Below are 24,119 nucleotides of genomic sequence, written 5' to 3' on the forward strand. Positions count from 1 at the left end.
TAAGTGAAAACGTACCGTGCCATGAGGGCTGACTTCAGACGGGACATCCTCAATGTATTGCACCGCCCTCTCCACACTCACCATCTGTTTCTCTGTCTCAGTGAATGACGTCACCATACCTGACAGCCGGTCCGTGACAGACAGCGCGTACGAGATGGCCAGTCCAACTAGACCTGTGCAAAAGAAAACAAAAAAACAAGAGAAACGTTTAGCACACGTTCATAAAAACAAGAAAAGGAAAGGAAAGTCCAGATCGGCGCTTTTTTCTAGTTTTCGTAGCATCAAAGACTAGCAGTATTGCCATTCCCCCTCAAGCAACATGTAGAACGGATTCTAACTTTAATCGGAGTCGGTAAATTGCTACATACTACTAGGAAACACTTCTTACAAAATGTAAACGTTCGGTTTATTATCGGTGACAGATCCCGAGCGGAAAGGGCGCCTTGTTTCGCCGACCGCCCAGAAAAACTGTTTAAGCACCGTGGTAAGCAAGCATTAAGCGTGAGGACTGCAGAAACGACCGATGTAAAAAAATGTTCAATACTAACCGGGATCCACGGTGCCAAAGTGATGCTCAAGTACAGCAATAAAGGCCACGGCTGTTACCATAGCAACACCAATGAACTGCAAGAACAGTCCCAGCCACTGAGACGCGACAAGGGCTGAAAAGGAAACAAACAGTGACATCAAACTCACATGAAAGGATATTCAAGCTTTTTTTTCTCTCCTAGCAAATAGCAATGATATAGACGCAGATAGGGCCCTGAAACTGGGATAACTAATGATTAAGCGAGGCAGTTCTCGATAGCAAAAGGTTTTTTTTACCGGCTACAATGGCAACTGGACAAGCGTGAAGTAATTCCACCAGTGGGGGGAGTGGGGTTGGGTTGATAAGTGCAAAGGGGATGGGAGGGAGGATGGTTGATGTGAACGGAAACGTGACACATTTTAACGATCAAACAGAAAGTCTGGAAATTTCCATACCGCAGAAGTTAGCTCGTTGGTTAGTTTCCAGTCTGTGTTCATTCTCTTGTTTGAATCTTGGTTCGTCTCTCAGTGCTCGAATAGTAGCGAGTCCTGTTAGAGTCTCGGAGAAGTGAGCGTAGATCGGCGATAACGTCACACTCATTAGACGTTTTAACTCCCTGAAACAAAACAAAAGCTGTTAAAAAGTAAGCTTTATCATTGAGAGGGATTTAAGGGGGTTTTGGGAGGCGCGTGGGCCTAATGGTTAGTGCACTGGACTCGGGATTGAGCGGTCCGGGCTCGAGCCCTGGCCGGGGTTATTGGCTCACTAAGGTGGTGGCAAACGAGGACACATTGATGCTCATGATGTTTCTTGGGTGGGCAAACGAGCGGGACACAAATGTTTCGTGTCCGTGCCGCGCAAACCGGGAAACATTTGTTGCCGATCCAAATGTTTCTCACAAAAATCAGAAACATTTTTGTGTCCGTAACGTATGTTTCTCGCGCGGGCAAACGCCGGGGAAACATTTGTGTCCCCAACATTGCGTCCTCGTTTGCTGCCACCTTTACAGAACATTTTAAAGCCAGAGGCCAGTCACTGGTGATGTGTCTGGCGTTAAAATGGACCTCCTTACCACCCAAGGAATTAAATTGTACTGTTTACAGAGCCACAAAAGTGGTAGCCTGATTCTCAGAAACTTCGAGACTGCTCGCACGGATGCTACAAAAATGAATAAGGACGGATAGTAGCGAGAATGAGCAACTATCTGGAACGTGTATTTTTAATTTAATGCCACGGGTGCCGTGATTGGCTGAGCGTGCGACAAGAGTATAAGATTAGTACAGACTCAGAAACCGAAATTCATGGGTATTTCGTTTTTGTGTGATTTAACAAGATTACATAAGATTATAAATTTGTTACACTTGAAGAAGCATTTTAGTCTAGTTTGAAGAATGGCTGCAGTGGAAGATTTGGAAAGCGAGGAACTCAATTTCGTCTTCAAGTCTCTAGCAGAGAGAGGAGAGGAAGGTAAACTCTATAACAAATGCAACGAATATTTCATAAACGGCTTTCTTCAGTACCTGTCATTTAAGTTGGACAAAACTGAAAATCGTGTCGTCTTTCGGGCCTACGGAAGCGCAGCTGAAGGGTTAATGTGTTACGAGCCCTGTGATGTGGGGGATGTGGACATCATGATCTTTCCGAATTCGATTAGCCTGACGATTCGCGAGGAAATGCTGGAATATTCGCCCGAGAATCCACTGCACGTGAAGATCAGAGGAGATAACCACCCTCTGTTTCAATCCTGCCTCGTGGAAGGCACGCCGTACCTGGCTACCTCGGCCGTTAAAAATTTCCATCGTGCAATTTTTGGGTTCGTATCACGGAAGATAGTCAACATTATTACCCGCACGATTCAGGCGTTATCATCGCTAGAAACGCTTTCACCTATTTTCACTGCCCATCTGAAGAACAGCCAGTCAAGTCCAGCCGTTACTCTTAACATGTCGCAGCGGCTGGGTACTGTTTCTCAGATTTGCGAACAGTGGGACGCACTGACTTCAAAAGAACAACAAGATGTACCAAGTTTTGTGGACGTCGCAGAAATAAAGGGTAAGCTCAGAGGCATCCTCGACACCAAATATAGACAACAAGTCGAAGTGTTAAGAGGCATCGCGCAAAAGATTTCCTCAAACGATTGCCAATTTCCCCAGACGCCTTCCGATATTTTTCCTCAGGGTAATTTTAAAAGAAGTGAAAAGATTGGAGCCCAATGTCGAGCGGACATCGAAAGTCAAACACAGAAGGAAACTATACATCATGATCAACAATTCGTCACGCGCGAAAAGAGCGTCGAAGACGAAACTGGAAGAAATACGGACACGTACTCTGGCGTGGCATCACCTTCCAATGATTGGCCGTTCGTGACAGTCACGCCACAAAGTCGTGGTAATGATTCGTGGTCTCCTGAAGACTTGGAAACCACTTCAAACCAATCAACAGAGCCAAGAGTTCATGCAGAAAATTTTTCTCATTTAACACAGAACTTGATGTCTAAGCAAGTAAACGAGGATGAAGTGTCGGAAGACAAAATTGAAGAGAGAAACAACCGAGAAAGTATTAAGGATAAAGATGAGACAAAATCAGAGCAAAGGCAGCAGAAAGGAGAGTCTACCTCAAACAACCCAGAGGGTACAGGCCAAGATGGAAGAACCACAGCGATGCACAACCGCTTCGTTGAATATCTGTTTGGAACAAGAACAGCAAGTAACGGAATTAAAACACAGGAAATGGAATTCAACGAGGCTGAAAAATCTCAGCTCCATGAGAAAGTAAAATGTGGAATGGATTTCATTCCTGCATTTAACTCTCGTGGATGGCCTAAGGTTGCAAGGGAATGGATCTCGAGAGAGCGTAAATGGCCTACGACGGACATCATCGATAAAGTTATTCAGGAGGGTGTCCACTTTGTAGTAAAGTCCCACAAAAACAATGGTAATCCAGACTGCGACTTCAGAATATCTTTTTCTCACGCGGAATACTTGCTGAGCCAAGAGATGAACGACATCCAACGTGAATGTTACCGTTGTCTGAAGAGATATTATCGCGCTTATCTTTGCACTCAGCCAAAGAGCTTGGTGACATTTCATCTGAAGAACATTCTTCTGCAAACGATTGAAGAAACTGGTGCCGAGATGTGGACCGAAGGTAACAGAGCCATGTGCATGATGAAACTCCTCGGGAATCTTTTGGCAGCTCTTATGAAGAAGGATTTGCGACATTTCTTTGTGAGATCGTACAATCTGTTTGGTGTAGATTACATCGAAGATCCCACGATTCTTGAATTCCTGGCCGGGAAAGTTGAACAGATCACGAGAAATCCGATACGATTTTCAAAGCAGTTGATTCAGAGGCAAGAAGATGCAGTTCAAGTCAACATGGAAGAAGGAGTTTCGAAGAGAAATATCCCAAGCAGCGAGCCAAATCTGTCTGCAAACCCTACAACAAGCGAACAACATCGGGAAATTAAAGAAATTACTTGCAATGGTAACAACGTTGACAACCGACGGAAAGAAAACATGGCAACAGTTCCAATGTTATCGAATGAAGTGACTCAAGGAAGCAGTCCTACAGCAAGTCGTGGATACCACGGCCTCAATGAAGTTTTGCTGGAGATCACAAATAAGCTGATTGGTATTGTTACGGAACGTTTTCGGTAAAAAGGTAGACTTTGAAATAACACAATCTCCTGTTATCGTAAAGCTAGTGTATAGGTGTTTTACACCTGCTCTTAGAACAAAGCCTTCGAATAAGAAATGAGCTCTAGGTTTTAAGGGCGTGGAAAGTAACATCCTTAGAATTTTCTCTATTTGTATAGCTAACGTAAGTCAAACTGAGTTGTCGAAACACTATTGGCTACAACTCGTTTATGACAACCGTCCTTTTTGTAATAACTTTGAGTTCTGCCTGTAAGCGAGTAGGTCAAGATCTCCATTAAACACCATGTTCCTTGATGTTTTGGTCCGCTTGGTATAAAAGATCCCGGAAGGTAGCAGGGCACCTCCCGCTCAGCCATAGAGCTAAATCCCCGAAACCCCCCACCCCCCCTGCTACAGTATAGTTTGTAACAGCACTGGTTGCATTCTTAAACGGTAAACCCTCAGGAAACCATTTGGGAACATGTTGAGCTATCTCGAGGTTTGCATCAGCACTGCCACTGTACTTGAGGCATTGAGGTACGCGCTGAAAGAAGACGACTTTACACCTGGGAACGCTTCTGAAGAAATTGTGAGGACTTTATTGCAACGAACGTTTGATCCTTCTGTTAAAAATACTATCGATTTGAGCCACAGGCTTCCATTTGATGGCTCTTCTTCAAGCCAAACTTCGTCACAAGTCATTACAGAGTCAAAACAGCTCAAGTGTTACAACACGCATAACATTCCATTAGACTGATTTTGACCTTTGTGCGGGAGACCTTTGGCAGTGCACTACACAGCTATAATGGGACTGGTCCAGAGTAATGATGGGCCTGGTCGGCTCCAGGAGGCCTCTACCCTGATTCGGAGGAGGAATTGGGAAAGATGGGGGGGGGGGGGGGGGAGCTTTTGAGTGACTTATAGAAGTGTGTGTTAATATTAAACTTACTTTCCTGCCTGCTTAATTAATAAGAAAAATTCCAGACAGCCTCGGCACGCTAACTTCAATGCTCAGTACGCTTGTTAGTGTAACACAAAGAAATCTCACTTAATCACAGTTAGCACTAGCTATATTGTTACCTTGAAGTTCTTCGGTAGTAGTTCTGGATGTAGTAGTACACGAGAACGAGAGGGACTAGGACGAGAACAAACCAAGGTAAACCGTAACACGTGATCACTACTGTGCCAGCCACGCCAAAGGCCTGGGCCAGAAAAATGTTGAGAATAAATGGAAGGCTGTCGTCAATAGAGTACTGAAATAAGAAAAAAAGTTAAAACATAAGTTAAATAACCTTAAACATTTAGAATGTCAATAAAACAAGAGTGTTACCTAGGAACAACCAAAACCAATATGCGAGAACTGATTTCAATTCCAATTTTGCGAAGACATGCGTTACAAAAAACTCGAATTTAATTAAAGAATTTAAACTTTCACGGAGAAATATCTGGCACGGACTAGCACCCTTTCCAATGGAGTACCAAAATTCTTTGTCACTATCAGCTACAGACACCAAATATGCCACTAGCTACAAAACTAATGCACAAGTAGTACATTACAAGCAAACCAAAGTACTTACAATGTCTGAAGAAAACCGGTTGACAATTCGTCCAATCTGGTGAAATAAAAAAGGACCATCGTGGTATCAGTTCAAATCCGGTACAAACAATTTAAACACTACTAGTTGCTTACTTCGGCCGCTCTGACGAACGGCGAACGTTTGAAAGGTCATCTTTTCAAATTCACTACGGCAGTTAGTTTACCTTCATTTAATCCAACATCAATTAAGTTGATAATCAACTTTGTGTTTTGCTTCAAGGTTGACTCCCTTTTGTCACTAACGCTGTATAAAATGCTCTCTTTGCTTTACCTTAAAATGTTAGGAAGCGTACAGAGCAACGCATCTTGAAAACTTTATCCTGAATTTTTCAAGGTCGTCATTCTTAATCGGTCTCTATACCTCTTTCGAAGTCACTCAAAATTGCGTTGCATAAGGCAGCGTTAAACATGCAGCTTTTATCTGTTTCTATAATAAGCCAATCCACAAGCGTACACTACCTACCGGAGTGACATCAAAGAATGACACAGGAGCAGACAAGATGCTCTTTAACAATCTTGAGTGAAGAACTTTGGCAGCACAAATGCCTCCATAAGCAAACAAAAAGGCTCGGAACAGAGTGAAAATCTACGACAGAAAAACAAGAATGAGACTGTGGTTTTATTTTAAATACAACAGCACTGTTGCTTAAACGAAAAACTCGTCAGAAATTATCTTAAGACTGTCTAAACCCACTCTAAGGCCCGTCCACTAACCCGGGTGAAAACGGAGAAGAAAACGCCGAAAATGTTACCGTCCACAAACCCAGGTAAAATGATACGCTACGAACGCAGAGTACAAAGCAGCACAGAGCTATTGTTAAGCGAAACCTTGTGACAGATATGTCAGAGCAAGTCCCGGTCGCCGTTCGCCATCCACACTACACCACCTAGCCGGCGTTCGACCCACTCTGCAGAGCTTTAATAAAAAAATACCATTTTTGGTGTCCATGGCCGGGGGCCCCGGAAAAAAAGTGGTTTCATTTTACCCGGGTCAGTGTGGACAGGGGCTAAAAGGGCCAAACCACACATTCAAATACATTAAATGGGGGTGATGAAGATGAAAGAATCCAGGAAAAAGCAACGCATAAACAGTTGTTACATGTAAATGTTGTAAGCAACGAGTTTAAGTTCGCGTACCGTGTTGGCGGCAGCGAGTCCACCATACACAACCAGATAAAATGTGACAGTATTCTTGACGATATGAACATGCATTCCTAACTGGTCAGTAGTCAGCTCTCGTGGAATCACGTGATTCCATTGGTATGACGTTGTTAAGTTCACGTGCTCACGTGCTGTACTGTTGCTGTCACGTGAGTGAGAAATCCAGTAGGCCAACCACCAGTCACTGACATTACGAGAAGCTGAAGAGGAAAAGCAAGAGTTGACTTCTGCAAAATGTTTCCAGGAAAGTAATAAAGGAACTTGCAAATATCACAGTAACCACAAATGGGACTGACTACTCTGCACTCAGTTCATGTAGTTAGACAACAGTGAGACAGATGATAATATATTATACCACGTTACACTCAGTTCATGTAGTGAATACTAAACAGCACTCCGGTTAGCCTCAATAGCACTCCGGCTAGCCTAAATAGCGCTCCGGTTAGCAAAAATAGCTCACCGGATAGCCTAATAGGGTGGTGGCCTAGTGGATATGATTCCCGCTTGGTATCCGACGACCCGGGTTCGAATCCTCTTGGCGTCAACATTTTTAACTTAAAAAGTAAAAGTTCAGTGTGATTCATACCTCATGATGAAAAAATAAGAAGTCCACACATGAACGAGTGCAGAATAGTCACTTTCAACCACAATCGCAATATTTGTAATAATGCAACTCAAGGCATAAACACGTTGACCACCGACACCAAACGCAACGGAAAACATGTAACCGATACCAAGTGTGGGAAACATGCAGGCAAAGACCAGCACAAAAGCAGTAGCGGGAATCCAATCGTGACTGGTTTGGATTAAATTTGCACCTGACTGGCTGAGGAGGCAACATGTTCGCACATATTTCTCATTATTTTCTTTTTTTAAAAGTAAAAACCCAGAAAGAGCCAACACGTTGGTATATAAAATTGGTCGGACCAGGGTTATATTTACTAGCGAACAGTCGGATGTCGATTAGCTAGAACAGGGTTGCCACTCATTAGAACCCAAAACATTCCCTTGGATTTTCCACTGACCTTAAAACAAGTTTTACTGACCTTGCATTAGGCAAATTAACAAATAAGCCAAATCCCCTTTTTTTTTTTTTCAGCTTTTTCTGCAGATTATCGATATTCTTCTCTTCATTTTCGATCTTTCACGAGATTTTGAACGCATTTGATACGTAAACAGAATATGGAACGCCGAATACAGTCAGCGCGAATTTTCTTACCCTGCATTAGAAGAAGTGACAGTAGAATACTCGTTGCCAGGCAATGACCAATCGCAAGCCAGTATGACTTGTACACGTGCAGTTTGACCACGCCCACTTCCTTCTCTTCTTCTTTTACTAATCCCTCGTCTGTCCCTCCTTCAACGTCCTCCAAATTTTCAGCTTTATCAGCGCACTGTTTTTCACCTTCATCAGGCAAATCTGTGATAGTTTTCATGATTTGTTCCGCGTGTAGAATTCCCTCAGGCGGACCTGTGTGGACCACTGCGCCATGGTCCATAACAACCACCTGGTCAGCGGATGACAAAAAGTGAGTGTGGTGCGTGCAAAGTATTCTGGTCTTATTCTGAAGCAATCCCATGATGCAATGGTGGAAAAGGTGAGCGGCCACGTGGGCGTCCACAGCTGCGAGCGGATCATCAAGAAGGTAGATTTCTTTATCCTGGAGTTAAAAAATAGAAAAAAAATAGAATGACCCATAAGCGACAGACGAAAATCTGCAAGACCACAGCGAGAAGCCGATGAGTGGTGCCGGATCTCTTGTAGACCTATATCACTAAATTACTTAAAATACAAACAAACAAAACAAAACAAGATATATATTGCAGACTGATCATTACGGCGGAAACGACCAAAATATAAAGAAATGGATCAGGGACTCCCCCGAAACTGAAATGGATTAAAAAAACTGAAATATTTTAAACAAATTTGCCCGATAAATCAGTTTGCAACACAAACCTTCTTCGAGGGCTGAACGGAAAAGAAATGTGGGAAAGGATTGTTACAAATAAAGGCTAAAAATCGAAATGCGTGACAATGATTGGCTGTTTAGGACTAAGTTACAAGTGGAAGATATGCCATTGGATGAACAGACGGTCGGACGGTCAGACGTACGGACTGACCCACAGACCCTATCGATCGACTATTATAGGAGGTTGGTTGATAATTTTCTTTTCTTTATTAGTGTAGTGTTTGAACTACACTTATGCGGTGGTTGTGGGTGAGGTAAAAGTGCTACCGGGATAACGCTAGGTGTGGACTAATGCTCACTGAAGTGGAACAAGCGTGCCATTCATTTCGAAAGATCGCCTTTCAAAAGATCGTATGTAATTATATGCAAGATTCAAATCCTCGCGTTTCCCAGTATGAATTGCAAGAATTTCTTGTCTTTCGCCGCGAAAGAAACAGCAAATACATCATTCCAAAAACTTCAAGTTGCAAGTAAAGTTTATTTGTCAAACATGAAAGCGAAAGTTTTTAATGTACCACGAGTAATTTAAAAGCAGCATGCTCTTTTCCTAAAACATCAACAATCGGTCACGCAAATTGAACATGGAGGAATGTCAAGTATTTCCTTCGTCTGAGAGCGGAATGTTTCGTCACAAGGACTATTGGCTTGAGTTTTCTCGCCTGCCTTGCAGCAGGACTTGTCGCAATATCCTCGATATAGTCCTAAACCGGCCGTTTAGACTGTGTGACGGGGGCTTATGTTTTCAGACCGTGAGACAATAGATTTGACCGTTTAGCGGTAAAGTTTTCGCGTGATGTTAAATATCATGTTCGGCAAGCTGCCACTATTTGTCGGCATGTGTGCATTGCATTAAAGTGTACTGATGATAGAAATAAATCCTGCAATTGGTGATCCAAATTTTAAAGACAGCGATTTTGGTAGCGTTTAAAGTACTGAGAGCAGCTGTTTCCACTGTGCGTGCTAAACTTACAAAGGGCTTTGCATGGCGTTTTTTTTTTTTTGTTCTTAAACAATATTCATTTTGGGGCTTTCAAAGGTCGCACGCAATTAAATATACAAGATTCAAATCTTTGCATTTAAGCAAAGTGTGTTTTGGAAGACTCTCTTGTCTTTCGCCACGAAAAAAATTTGTAACACAGCAAGCACTTGACTAAAACTAAGAATTGAATGTTTAAAACCCGGGTTAAAAGTAAGAGTCAAATCAAAAGTAGCGAGTAAAGTTTATTTGTCAAACACAAAAGCGAATGTTTCTAAATTTACAACCACTGAGTAATTTAATAGCCTGCGTGACGCATTCTTAATAATAAAAACAACATCCCGTCACGAGTTGATCTTTTTCTCATGTTTTCTCAAGTCTTTCCTTCCATGAATGAAAATTTAGCAGAAGAAAAAATCAAATTTCCAGTTCCTCACCCTTTACAGGAACGTAAGATGAGCAGACTTGAGCAGAATTTCGTTGTCCTCGTGGAATTTTGATTTTGAGCAGAAAACTTGATTTCTCACGGGCATACATTGCCGCGAGCGTCATTTATCACGTGATGCATTTGTCCCTTCATCGGCCATTTTGGAGTTTGTAGAGTCTACGTAGCTCGAGTGGTAGGAAGCGATTCATTGCTAACCTCGCGAGATCATGATTGATTATCACGAGTATTTAACTGTTCACATTTTATGTAGAACACTGACAATACAACTTCTAACATTCCTGTGCAACCCATGATTTTGTTCTTACTTGCTTGCTAACAATATTTTATTGTGATTCCAGAAAATCTTTGTACCGACCCCACAGAGGTTCATTGAAAATTCTGATGGGGGAGGGGGTCTCACAATTAAACTTTTGAAATAAAGTATGAAGATTAACCGAAATTTCAAGAGATGTTGGATGTTGGGGTGGGGGGTGGGGGGGGGGGAGGGTGGTTATTAATATTTTCCTGAGTAGCACATTTGTATCAAACACTACACTGTCCGTACGGACCGCTCGTTTTATTTTTCATTACCTTTTTCGCTTGGCACTGTATTTCTATGCTATCAACGAATGGCAGCAGCAAAAACAAACTACACTGTACCTGATAAACAGCTCTGGCTAGAGCTACACGTGCCTTCTGTCCTCCGCTCAGCGTCACGCCATTCTCACCAATCTCTGTTTCGTCACCCGCTGGAAGTATCTGAAGATCCTTGGGAAAGACGATCATTTTAGGTTTGACAGCTATTCAACACATAGGCGGATTAAGGGGGAGGGTCGAGGAGGCCGCAGTCCCCTCCCCCCCCCTCCCGTTTCGTTTCGGAAATTTAAAATCTGTCATTTGAGTCTTTGTTTTTTGTTTTTGTTTGTTTGTTTGTTTTTCACAATAATGCAAAAATAAACAGAAGTTCATGGTAGGAGAACAGGTCAGAATCGAAATTCTCGAGATAATTATTCTTTTTTCCTGAAATGTTTTGGTTCTTCATCACACCTCTATAAGATAGACACCACTTTAGGAAGGACACCTGGTGTTGGTCCCGTTCCTGCCGTTTTTCAGTCATTTTACTGTAACTAAACTGCCTCTACGGACAGTTGGAGCCGGTCCCAACGGTGTCCGTTTTAGAGAGAGGTGACTGCTGTAGTACAAACTCTGAAGTTTAAAGCCCAACGATAGCGTTTTTTGCTGCCGTCAATCATAATTATAACGACAGCCGATGCACTGAAACATGAAAAACAGAGACAAAGAAAATTGATCGAAATCTACCAATCCAACCGACAATCGCGACCTTTTGAACCGGTAGTGCACTTCTGTTTCCTGAGACATGCTGAGAGTTCCGCACAGAGGATTGATGGCAGCGAAAAACGTAACCGTTGATAGAGCAAAGTTCGTGTGTTATTGTAAAGAGCAGAAAAAAAATAAAATAAAAAATAGGAATTTGCAGTGGCATATCCACAGAGTGGCTCTTCTTCCGCTGTTGCCAGATCGAACTGGAATAAATAACAAAATAAATTAATCTTTGGTCATACCTCCACTAAAGCGCACGCGTAGATCACTGCACTGTACTTCTCCACATCAAACGGCTTGCCAAACAAAATATTTTCCTTCACTGTTCCATGTTGAATCCACGGTTCCTAGGTATTAACAACACAGCCCTTTTTGAGTTCACAAAATAAGTTGCATGCAAACAAAATTAAGAGCAGAACACAAAACTAGAGCAATCTACTTATTTTTGCCATAAAACTACAGTGTACATCCAAAAAACCATAGACAATTACTAGAAAGTAGCAAGATCGACCAATTAAAACTCGAAACCAGTACAAGTTTGTAACGTAGTGAAAAGCGCGGCAAAACGAGTACCGTATTTACTCGAATAAGCGCCGCCCCCGAATAAGCGCCGCCCTCGAATAAGCGCCGCATTTGGGACCAAAAAGTTAATAAGCGCCGCCCCCGAATAAGCGCCGCAGTACCGATGCGGCGCTTATTCAAGGAATTCCGTTAAACTAAAAAAACAGCACTACAAAGCAACTCTAAAGCAAACTTAGACATTTCCTTCCTTCAAAAACGATATTTTGCAGCTCAGAGTGATTGTTTAACCGCTCGCCCATTAGTTTTCTATCCAGCATTCTAACAATATGTGGTTTTGTAAATGTTGTGAAGGCCACGAACTTTGCCAGGACAGCTAGCGCCACTTTTCTCTTCAGCAAGAGACGAATACTGCCAATCAAAAGACGCTATTTTTAATCACTGTTAAAGATTACATTCTTTGAGGTGTCCAAATTTTAATTAAGCGCCGCCCTCGAATAAGCGCCGCACTTGAAAGGCGAAAAATTTAATAAGCGCCGCGGCGCTTATTCGAGTAAATACGGTAACCGGCAAAAGCGCAGGAAAACAGTAGTGGGAAGAGTGAGAAAACGTGTGAACGGTGATAAGCGTCGAAAAACAAGCAAGGGACGGAAAGTTTTAAGAAGTAAGGCAAAACGTGTTTTTCGGTACTTTAACAAAAACTGCAAGTTTGAGAATCAATCTCACCTGGACAGCTAGACCGAATCCACGCTCAAGTTTCCTGACAAAAACCTGCATTTAACAAACAGAGAACGATACAATATTGAAGCAAATATCGATAAACTGAATATAGAACATGTAGCGGATCAAGATGGAATCAAGTTTGAAGTATAGAAAAACTAAATTAATACCTTATTTTTTATTTTTATTTTTTTATTTATTTACCTCCCCTAGCCTTTTCTCCATCTCTGCTGTGATGGCAGCTAATAACGAGCTCTTGCCCGAACCAACTTTCCCTATCACGCCAATCAGCTGACCCTTGAATGAAAAGAAGTTAATGATATACTAAATTTAAAAGCCAACACCGCACCCACAAAAGGGAAACGGTCGCCGTAGGGCTCCATTAGCGGCCAGTATTGTTAGAATTACAAGCTTGCGAATTAATAACAAAATGGGTCTAGCAACTAATGAATTGGCTTTTGAGAAAGATGTCAAACATGAGAGATGCAAACACCAAAAGGTAATACATCAAACATGAACGAGAGTGTTTTGTCACATTTCCAAACACTGGGAAGAGAGATGAAAATATGAAGCAAAGCGGAGTATTTTTGACAACTTTGAGCTGTTTGGAAATGTGTTAAGTGTTTGCGAATATCTTCTCAGTCGAAACTAATATTAAAGAGTAAACGGAGAAAAAAATCCTAAAAATCTACGTTTACTTAATCAAAATCGTTTTCCAATTACCACAAATTCGCCACATGGAATCTACCTGACGGAGAAAAAAGAGTCCTAGGAATAGGTCTGTCTAAAAGAGTGGGCCTTTTACAGGTAACGGTCACATTGCACAAAATCTGCCTGGCTGGAGAGCGAGCTAAGCACTGGGGTATCCAAAACAAAGAAAAGTCAAGCTTGACTGGTTAAAGTCGCTTTGTTCAGTTTGGATGTTGCGGCGGTAGCTTGCTCTCCAGCAGAGCGGATATTGCACCATGTGACCATTAGCTGCAAAGGGTCCATTGCTACCGGCAATTTTTTTGTTGCTCGAACAATTTTCCATTACCATTTTGACTCTAAATTCTCAATACAACTTTGTGGTATCTATCTGAGGTCACATACTGTTTCTATACAGAAGTTGATGTTTGTTAGTTCCCCTGCAGTTGAGAAAACCCTCTCCTCTTCACCAGTCTCCTCTTGTTGCCTCCAGGTAAAATGACCATTCCGTATCAACACCTCAGGGGGCTTGGACACTACAAAACACAATACAGTAGACAGTCTAACCTACTGCAAATAGACACCCTTGAGACCATGGTCTGCTTCAACATAATTATTATGTATTAAGAATATAAACCATAGGCTTACTTTCTCCTTTATATGAGAGGTCCAGCTGCTGGTAGTATCCAGTCAAGTCTAGGTTTTCTAATGAGAGGAAGGCCTGGAGTCTTTTGACTGATACCCAGGCCTCCATCAATCCATTTAGTACCCAAGGGAAGGCATTCAGTGGAGAGATGAGCATGTTGAATAAAGCCACACTGGTGAAGACCTGGAGTGCAAAAAAAAAGGTAAATATAAAGTCCTATCAGGGACCAAGTAATCTAAGACAATCAGAGCATAACCTGCGATCCATATAGTGACTAAGAGCATTACCACTCCCCCAGAGTAGGATGGCAGTACCGTGAAGTGACTTGGAGTATTACCTCTCTCCTTGGTATGGCATAATAGTCCATCATGATCATGATAGTTCCCCCCTGAGGTAAATGTCCCTTTTTCCAAAATCCAAAGTTCACATATGAATACATACCCCTCATTCAAGAATTTTACAGCTTTGCCAGAAATGGCTTTAATAGGAACACCCTTTACATTGTACGTACAGCTTAACGATTTAATATCATTTCTCAGAGCACTGGTCAAGGTTAAACAAGAATTTAACTGGTACCTTCGCTGCAGTAAGTTTGTTTCCCAGTAGAGCATACGTAGTGAAGGTCAGTATGGAAATAATCACAGGGGTAGTCGCCCAGAAATACACACACCAAGCATCTAGATACTTCCTTCCTTTTAAACTCTTTAACTCTGCAGCTCTGAAAAACACGCATTGTCTTAAGTCAACTAAATTACAATTGGGATCATAGTTTTTGTGTGGGATTATTGATTTACTGGCAGAATTAATTAATTAATTAACTAATTTAAACATCAAATATTATTGTCTTTTGTTTATTGGTCAATGCCACTTTTTATGAAAACACACCAGGTTTTTAAAAACCTCACCTTAACTTGTTTATCTTCTCTTCAAAGTTTTTCTCCCATGCATAGAACTTTATTACTCTGATTCCCTGTAGAATTTCATTCATCACCTACCAAAAAGCAAACAAGAAATCAAATTTTACAGAAATCACCAAACTGTTTATAAAAATAAATTTTTGAACACTTAAAGTCACCTTAACTCTTTTGTCTTTCTGTGTCATCATCTCTTTACTCAGCTTCTGAATCTTCTCAGCCAACCATCTGTTTACTGGAATTAATAGAATAGCAAAGCCCAGACCAGCCAAAAATGATATGCCAACCTAGAAAGGTGCAATATTATTTTTAAATTTATTAATTCAATGATGACACAGAATTCAAGAAGTCGAAGGAAACTAACTGACTTCAGTAAACTGTTATCAGCAAGGAGCTACATGTAAGTACATATAGGGGTTTAGGATGGGAAAATCTAAGACTCGCCAAGATGCTGAGACCCTTGTTTAAAATCGGAGACCAAAACGTTGTGATTCAAAAAAAAAAAATTTCAGTGGGGGGGGGGGGGGACTTTGGCAGTGCATTAAAAATTATTTCTAGATAAAGATAAATCAGAAAAGCAAATTAATGAGCATTATAGAGCATTATATCGTGATTTTTCTTTGTTTTTGCTGTTGTTTTATGGCAGTTCACTCAGATTTAACTTTTGCTTGGCTTGCAGGATTCCAGAAAAAAGTTCGAAAAAAATTGAGATTCCAAGATTACAACGTAGCTTTATTTTTTGCGAGCTCGAGATTCTGAAACACCAGTTTGCGAAGCCAAGATCTGCTAAAATTTGCCTTGACTCATATTTTAAGGACCATTGTGCACCCCTTAAAATATATTACAGAAAATTCCCACCGAATGAACAACAGACTTACCTGTTGGTGAAGAAGGTAAAGCGATACTGCAATCTGAAATGGCAAACTCCAGAACTGATGAAAACTTGGAGCAAAGTTGACCACTCTGTCTGTATCAGTACTCATAAAGTTAACTACCTGGTTGAAAATAAAAAAGTAGTGCGTGATAACTTCACAGCCTCAGGAAAAGCATTACCTCACTAGTCATTGGTCAATCAAATTTTTTTCACTTTCCAGTGGAAATGAACATTTTTGCTCTTTACAGTGAAATGCATAAAGTTTGAGCTATAGAATTTTTATCATGAAAATGATAATATTGCTACCATCAGAGCAAGAGATGAGATTGACAGCCACTATGGTATGGGTATGCCAGGCAGTGGCTATCAATCCCCTCACAATGACCTACCATAATCTAATGGAAACATTTCTGCAAATTATCTCTAACTCCCAGGTTGCCCTTTATTCTTTTGATTCCATCCCACCTCTGATAACATAAATAAGTGGCAAAACAAAAAACATCCCCGAGAAATTTTACATAGCATTTTTCATATCTTACTGAGTTGTTATATGCCTTGTGTATACTACTGGTAACTTACAGACTGAATTAAAATTAAAAACAAAATTAGACCAGTGGAGGGTTTTTAAGAAAACAAGCAGGTCAAACACATACTTCTCCTGAGGAAAACTTGGACAAAGTGGTAAGGCTAACAGATAGTGACTTGTTATACACGGTAGTGATGACAGCAGCTCGGATTTTCAGGCCAATTTTATTTACCTACATAATGAAAAGGAAAACATGAGGTTAACTCTACAATGCTTCAAAAAAACAGACTGGTATAACAAAATATTTCTAGAGCCTGCAAAATTATTTGTAGTTTGCTGATAGAAGAAATAGTAACTGCAGTATTAAGACATTCACTCACCCAGTAGTTGAACTGTGAATTGACAAATGCCACACAAAAGGACGTAAGAAACAATCCTGAAGCATAGTAATAGCCATGAGACATAGGTTCCTGAAATACAAAAACAATAATATTGATATAAATAATAATCATAATAATCCTTCAAAAAATATTATTAAATTAGACAGGAAGTTCCAGTTAAGCCCCCTACTGTCCTTTAACAAATTTGGCTTTTAAGACCCCCCACCCCCTTAGAATTTCCAATGATCTTTCATGGGGTGGCTATGGATATTTGCTGGAACTGCACAATTAGTTGTTCAGTTTTGATCAACACAAAGAGACCTTAATTTACCTGTCTGTTTTCCATAAAGGACACCAGTGCATGTAGCAAGAGAGGCCCAGCGAAGCTGAGAGCATCTCCTATTAACTTTAGAAGTCCCACACAATAATACTGCAGACCAAATGAATGGTGAAGGGCACTTAAAAGGGTTCTCTGATTATTCACTTTTGTACCTGGAGTGTCAGTGCCACCCTTTTCAGAAAATTCTGTACTAGCATAACTTCCATCACTGGTCATTCTTCTGACAGAGACGCTTCTTGGAAAATTTGAATCAGAGACACTCTTTTGGACTCCTGGTAAAAACCTAATAGCACTGTAAGCAGAGTCACTTGAACAGCTTTCCTCTAACACCTTTTTATCAGTTGGGTCTTGTTCTTTGGTCAAACAATCAAAATTAGCTGAAAAAATAATTCTCAACTTTTTTGTAGAAAGGCTTCGAGGTAGTAGAAATAGATCTTCTGCGCACTGGAGGTTTCCTTTGTAACCCTTCTTCATCATCGGTCTTACCCACCAAAATGTTAGTTTGGAAAGGACGTTAGATCTGTCTTCAGCGACACCAAGATCATCAGTAATACATTGAGTACTGCTGTAGAATGTGCCTCTCGAGGTGGACCGCAGTAATGCATCTCTCTCTGTTTCACCCTGAATACCAGTGGATACAGTTGTCGACGAGAACTGTACATTCCAACCAATTCTGTTCTGATTAACACAAGCGGGTGGAATCAAAAGAATAAAAAAGATGAGCTGAAAAGATATTCTGCATATAGTGCCATAATCAGAGACAGACAGAGAATCAAACCCACTGTCACTGATTCTCAGAGTAACAGAGTAAAATTGAATGGCCGTCATTAAGAAAACTAAGATGATGTTTGCAACATGAACTGTAGCGTAGCATTTCTTCAATAGGATGACATGTCTGTTTCTCCACACATTCACTGCATTTGAAATCCAAGCTACTGCTATCAGAGAACATGTCAAAAGGTAAACTGGGGGGTGGTATGATTTCAGCAACCATGAACACACCGCTTCAATAGCTGATTCTAAAAATATCAGGCAGGAAATTAAGGCCTGTAGCTTTGAGAACAAGAAAAGGCGACCATCCACATACTCAAATCGTGTTCGCTTTCCACTGGCAAAGAATACACTTGAACAAACCAAGAATAAATTTGCTGGGCATACAAGGCACAAGAGTTCAAAACAGGAACCAAAGTCGTTGTTATTCCATGAGGCAAATGTTGTTCCATTATTAAATCCACAGAAGTCTTGTAAATTTATCATCTTCCACTTATAAAAAACCAAGATGTCTTTAATCTAACACATTAAGTAAGTTTAAATTTCCTCTCTCTTCCGCCGGTCTGAAAGCTGTGCGCCATCTTGTTTTTTCACTATAATGAAGGATACATGAAGTGCATACTTTGTTGGTTGTAATACCGCTGTTGGGTGTGTTTTGATGACAGGCTCATATATTCTAACGCGAATCCGCTGACTATCTCTCGCTCTCAATCGCGGTCTCATTAACCTCAACGAACTATTTTCGTCGTGGCTGGTTTATTGATATTCGCCGAGCTTTACATATAAAAAGAGGCGACCATGACTCACCTATAGTGGTTTAGAATTGCTAAGTATTGCGACAGTGAGTTGAAGGTGGGGGAGATTGTCTCCCGTACACAATCACCAATGTTTTTACTCGGTTTTAGCGTTATCAAAGGGAGATAGTAATGGCGGATCTTCTTGCGCCGGGCGATATAGTCAGACAGCGATGGAAGATCGTGAGTACTTATTAACACTAAACTATTTTAACTAGGCTGTGTGAGAGAGAGAATAGAACTTGATATTTTGCTGTTCATGGAAGTAGGCAAAGGTTACTGAATTGACGTTTTTTCTTATCGAATTTTCTCCAGTTTTATTGCGTGCCAACTTTTTTTCTTTTTCAATTTGTTTCGCAATTTAAAAACTGTTAGTGGAATTGCGCATTTGCGATCGCAACAGCTGAAATTGTTTCCTATTTACAACCGAATAGTAATATAACCTTCCTTTATCGAATATAGCTAAGTTGCCTGCCCGAACCGACGACACTTTATTCACGATTTTAACACGGAAGGGTTGAAGCACTCACAGGAAGTTCACATGATTTCGTAACGTTGCAAAGTTCAAGAGCCGAATGCCGGCTTTATTAGTCATCGCGTCATTATGTTTAACTGCATTACAAAGCACTGTTTATTCTCGGCCATATTCTGTGTTTTTCGCGATTGTGTCACTTTAAATTAGGCTTTGACTGCGTGGAAGCTGTGATAAAAGGCAATTTTTATTAAACATGATTTCCGTCCAGTGAAAACGCACTTCCATCAAAGCTGTCGTAGTAAATGTAAACAATGCCGTGTATGCAAAGACTTCTCGATAACTAACAGCTTTGTGTATTATCAAATTAACAGTTGTGAATGTTCGACGTGATAATTCTCATTTATACATCTGATGTTGTTTGAGATTGCTGCGAATTATGAGCGCTGCTTGTAATTTGGAACTGATCAAAATGACGTTCTCCATTCGATTTTCTTGCTAACATCTAGAAAAGCACGCAGCTATATATACATGACATAATAAATCTGTATGCACCTGTCATAGTTTCAAGCTGTAATATATCTCAAAGAGCTTTTTTCTTTTCTCGCACAGGACAAGAAGATTGGCGGTGGCGGGTTTGGTAAGTGGTTTCCCTTCAATTTACACCTCGCACGACAATTTCTACTTTTCGATTTCATTGTAGGAGACATTGTACATACGAAGAACAAACAATTCGGTATTGTTGTCCTATTTGTACGCCCTAACTTATAACTGACATGAAAATACAACTTCTGTAGTAATTGCCTTTTGCCGCTATTTACATGTATATGTCATAGTTATTTATTGACTTCATATGAAACTCGACTGACAGATTTTTAATTTTATGTGGTCATTATGTGTATGAATAGTGCGGCTTCTGTGACAAATTGACCCAAGGTCAGGGTGAATTTGGCAAGAAGATAAATATAACTACAGACAGTAATTCAATCGCACAATTTTTCAGCTGATCGAGCTCAATCATACAGACGTTCTGTTTGATTGAGTCCAATTTTTGAATGCTACTGCACTGCAGAAACCGCACAACATGGTTTATAAAGCTCAATTAAGTAAATAATTGAACTACTAAAAGCTTCCTTTGTTTGATTATGTTCGGTTACCAACTCATTGAACTTGATCTAAATAAGACTGGGTTCGATTACCGAAACATGTGATTGGACTATGTTAACTGGGAAGGCGTGATCTTCTTACTAACAGTAGTTTAGAAAAGAAACAATGATCCCTGGCCTTATTGAATAAAATACCACTATGAAAAACCTATAGTACCGTATTTTCTCAATTAAACGCCCCCAGCATTTATTTCAAACTTGGCTCCATGGACCCGGTGTTTATTTGAATAGTGCAGTTTATTGGAGCAAAATGTTTATTAAAGAAGGGTTTTAAATCATAATTTGTGACATGAATGTAATTTGCCATCATGCCTAAAGCATATTACACCTCAAATAAATGCCTGGAAGGCTTACTTACCACTCTAGCTCGGAGACCTGGCGTTTATTCAGGGCCCGGCGTTTAATCGAGAAAGTACGGTATACGTTTTAAAAACTCTCGACCATAAATTTCCAAACTCATTCAAACTCAATCATGATCACTCCACTGAAATCTCATTAAGTTCATTTGTGCTTGAGTCTGATGCGGTGTGTGATTAAATTATTTTGACTGGAACTCAGTTTGATTTTGTCCAATTAGCTACCTTACAATAGCTAATCTTGGGTATTAGCAAATTATAGACTAAATTATTTTCGAGGCAGAATTAGATGAATTTCAGTAAGAGTTTTGTTTTTTCATGGCTAAATGCTTTGCTGGAATTTTCTTTCACCAATTTGCACAATCTCTATTTGGCTCTTAATGCTCAGTTCTCACAGTTTTCTTTCCTCTGCTAAAGCTTTGCAGGAATTATTTTTTAGTATTTGCCCAAACTCCACCCCCTCCCACCCTTAACTTCTCAAAACTAATTTAACAGCTTGTTTCTTTACTCTGTTCTGTGGAAAGTGTTGTTGTTGTTGGTTTGCAATATTACTTTGTTTTGATGTAGGTTTTGTTTATTGTGGTGTCGTGAAATCTTTTGTTTCAAGTCACTAATGATCACAATCCTCGCAAATTGCTAAAACCTTTATTATTCCAGACAAGTGTATTTGAAATTTATAATCTTTATTGTCTTTAACAGTGAGAGTAGTTTACATGCAGACAAACTCAGAACTGTAGTGATTCATAATATTTGAAAAAACAGTTTCGGAGTAATGTACACATGTATTGTCGCCAGGGCGATTTGGATAACAGAACTTAATACTATAAGTAGCTCTTTTAAGCACCTTGTAAAGCAGCTAGAGATAAACATCTCTTAGCTTGATCATTAGCTACAAGCAAGAAACTTCTAGCCCACACAATTTCCATTAAACTAATATCGCTTATCAAAGAAACAAAAGACATCTTGTAGTCTGCTTGCATCTATCTCTAATACAACTATCAGACATTCAGATGTCTTATGCTTGATAAATGATATTAGCATGGAAAACGTATGAGCTAGACTGAAGGGTATTACTTGTAGCTAATGACTCAAGCTAAGAGATGTTTATCTCAGCTTTGCAACGTGCTTGAAAGCACTCCTTCTAGTTTGAAATTTTGTTATCCAAATTTCCCCAGTATTATGTGGTACTATGTTTTTATTTCCTCTATTATATTAGTAAGAATGAATTAACAGCCACTGGAATGGTATAAAGTTAAAACTGTTTACCACGAATCAATAGCCACTGAGTCCGTAGCTACGTAAAACTTAAGTATCCACATTTATCACACTGATATGGATATGACAGATTGCTCTTTGCCTGAATTAATTTAGACTCTAGACAAGTAACTATGTATATCTTCTAGCCTGTGTTACCATACTGATATGCTAATCAAAGCATGTTCCAATTTTTGTACCAAACCAAGGACTATAGTTGATGCAAGTCCTGTTAAAGAGTACATTCCTAGCTGTGCATTGCATTCTATTTACTAAAAATGTCAGGAAACTGGGCCTGTAGTGATATTGAATGCTGTAGATCAGAGTACACAGATCATAAGTCAAGATGTCAAGTTTCAAGCCTGTTACAGTACCGCCAAGTGCTGTTCGTGGTAATATTCAAAATAATGCTCTGATCAGTGGTGATTTTGGGATCAAGCCAAAATCTGTCTGTGTATCCATGGCAAGATGTTAATCTTGTTCTAGCCTTGTTGTGAAGTTGACTAATTTCTCCATATGTTTCTCTCTTTTTCCTATTTTTTCTCCACACAAGAGGTATCTGAGAATCAAACAAACAAAATCCACACTCTGATGGTGTTGCTCTGCAGAGATCTGTAAAGTGTGTCTAATTGGTTGTTGCTCATGCGCAAAAATTTAAAACAGAGAAATAACCAATGAGAGACATATTAGAGACTCAAAAGACACTAACAAAAAAGCGGCATAACAGCTACAAAGAAAGTCCTCTTAGTGTCCGACAGACCAGGGCTACTTGGCTAGTTGATTTTAGCCATTACTTGCCCAATGGGCAAGTAACATTTTTGGCCTTTGTAATTGGTAGACAATGTAGGGTCACTGAGAAACACCAGGCTAGCACCGGTGGTTCCGACTTCAAAAAAAAAAAACAGTTTGTTTGTTAACATAAAAGTCGAATACTGCAACTTTGTAAACTTTTAATTTCATTTGTCAATGATTGTAGATTTTTGCACTATTTCATGAAATTTTTTTATTCATTTAGTATTGTTAAAATATTCATTAGGGGAGATCTACCGAGCCTACGATCTTGTTACAAAAGATTCAGTTGCTCTGAAGGTGGAGTCTGTCAACCAGTCCAAACAAGTCCTCAAAATGGAGGTGGCTGTGCTTAAGAAGTTGCAAGGTAATGAACTCATCTTTCATCACCTTTGACAGGATGGTAGCCAGTCATAGATGAGGCAAGGTCTGTGATTGCTGAGGGTGCGACCCACTAGGGAGGTCTTGGGGAATCTGCCAAAAAAAAAAGGATTTTCCAATCAGGATTTTCATATTAGTATATTTCTTTAGAAAAATCAATCCCATTTAACTGGGGATAATTTTCCTGACTAAACATATTTTGTTTTGAATTTTGGTTTAAATTATTCTAGACAAGGCAAGTGCCTCGCCTTGCCTCTAATATGCTATGGCCCTGTCTGTGTTCTAATTCTTAGGCAAAGCATGATTCTTCTTGATTAATTGCACAGTTACATGAAGTGCCCAATATCCCACAAATTTTAACCATTCTCAACTGATGAAATTACACTTCGCATTTATAAAAACACAAAACTACTGTGCAGAGGTTATGCCTAATGTACTGTGTGAAGTAGCACTTGTACTGACAATAACTTTTAGTTTTACACTATAAATACCGGTAATCGTGCAATTATGCACAACTTTTTGAACTTGTAGCTTTTATTGACTTCAAGTTTTATTGATCATGCTGTTTGTGGTCATTTTAGGTTGCAGCCACGTCTGCAAGTTTGTAAGCTGTGGTAGAAATGAGAATTTCAATTACCTTGTGATGTCTCTGCAAGGCTCCAATCTTGCTGAGTTACGTCGAAGCCAGCCTAAGGGAGTGTTCTCTCAGAGCACCATGTTACGACTTGGTTTTCAGATCCTGCGGTCCATTAAAGCCATCCATGAAGCTGGATTTCTGCATCGAGACATTAAACCTGTAAGTATCATCATCATCATTATTATTAAGAGAATTTATTTTCAGATGATATGAACTGATAATAATGGAAAGGAAAATGTGCTTTTTGAGAAGTA

The 24,119-nt window shown here is 40.1% G+C and overlaps 3 protein-coding genes across 4 annotated transcripts in view; 2 read left to right on the forward strand and 1 right to left on the reverse strand.

The window, feature by feature from the left end:
* The window catches only part of LOC144636745 (ATP-binding cassette sub-family C member 10-like), a 44,431-nt gene that overhangs the window by 18,443 nt on the left and 1,869 nt on the right, over nt 1-24,119 (reverse strand). The window contains exons 1-21 of one of the 2 annotated variants that reach the window (XM_078495935.1): nt 17,237-18,591; nt 16,906-16,995; nt 16,653-16,757; nt 16,004-16,120; nt 15,287-15,412; nt 15,117-15,202; nt 14,788-14,929; nt 14,214-14,394; nt 13,971-14,101; nt 13,083-13,175; nt 12,885-12,929; nt 11,882-11,986; nt 10,959-11,066; nt 8,145-8,586; nt 6,902-7,125; nt 6,228-6,350; nt 5,745-5,780; nt 5,248-5,420; nt 985-1,145; nt 549-662; nt 16-173 (exon numbers count right to left, since the gene is read on the reverse strand). In XM_078495935.1, coding sequence (XP_078352061.1) covers nt 16-173; nt 549-662; nt 985-1,145; nt 5,248-5,420; nt 5,745-5,780; nt 6,228-6,350; nt 6,902-7,125; nt 8,145-8,586; nt 10,959-11,066; nt 11,882-11,986; nt 12,885-12,929; nt 13,083-13,175; nt 13,971-14,101; nt 14,214-14,394; nt 14,788-14,929; nt 15,117-15,202; nt 15,287-15,412; nt 16,004-16,120; nt 16,653-16,757; nt 16,906-16,995; nt 17,237-18,502 — 4,026 coding nt within the window. In that variant the 5' untranslated portion in view covers nt 18,503-18,591. Of the gene's footprint in view, nt 1-15; nt 174-548; nt 663-984; nt 1,146-5,247; nt 5,421-5,744; nt 5,781-6,227; nt 6,351-6,901; nt 7,126-8,144; nt 8,587-10,958; nt 11,067-11,881; nt 11,987-12,884; nt 12,930-13,082; nt 13,176-13,970; nt 14,102-14,213; nt 14,395-14,787; nt 14,930-15,116; nt 15,203-15,286; nt 15,413-16,003; nt 16,121-16,652; nt 16,758-16,905; nt 16,996-17,236; nt 18,592-24,119 lie in introns of those variants that run through there. The other variant, XM_078495936.1, reaches the window with a different exon arrangement.
* Nucleotides 1,900-4,924, forward strand: LOC144635378 (uncharacterized). Its single transcript, XM_078494485.1, has 2 exons — nt 1,900-4,184; nt 4,633-4,924. Exons 1-2 carry the CDS (start codon nt 1,921-1,923, stop codon nt 4,922-4,924), a joined length of 2,556 nt encoding a protein of 851 aa, XP_078350611.1. The 5' UTR covers nt 1,900-1,920.
* LOC144636750 (uncharacterized) overlaps nt 18,743-24,119 on the forward strand; it is a 23,609-nt gene continuing 18,232 nt past the window's right edge. The window contains exons 1-4 of the mRNA XM_078495943.1: nt 18,743-18,993; nt 19,895-19,922; nt 23,095-23,214; nt 23,810-24,024. Of these exons, the coding sequence (XP_078352069.1) occupies nt 18,943-18,993; nt 19,895-19,922; nt 23,095-23,214; nt 23,810-24,024 (414 nt within the window). The 5' untranslated portion in view covers nt 18,743-18,942. The remainder of the gene's footprint in view (nt 18,994-19,894; nt 19,923-23,094; nt 23,215-23,809; nt 24,025-24,119) is intronic.

The sequence above is a fragment of the Oculina patagonica genome, chromosome 13 (assembly GCF_052425735.1).
Source record: "Oculina patagonica isolate OP01 chromosome 13, crgOcupat, whole genome shotgun sequence".
Taxonomy (NCBI): Eukaryota; Metazoa; Cnidaria; class Anthozoa; order Scleractinia; family Oculinidae; genus Oculina; species Oculina patagonica.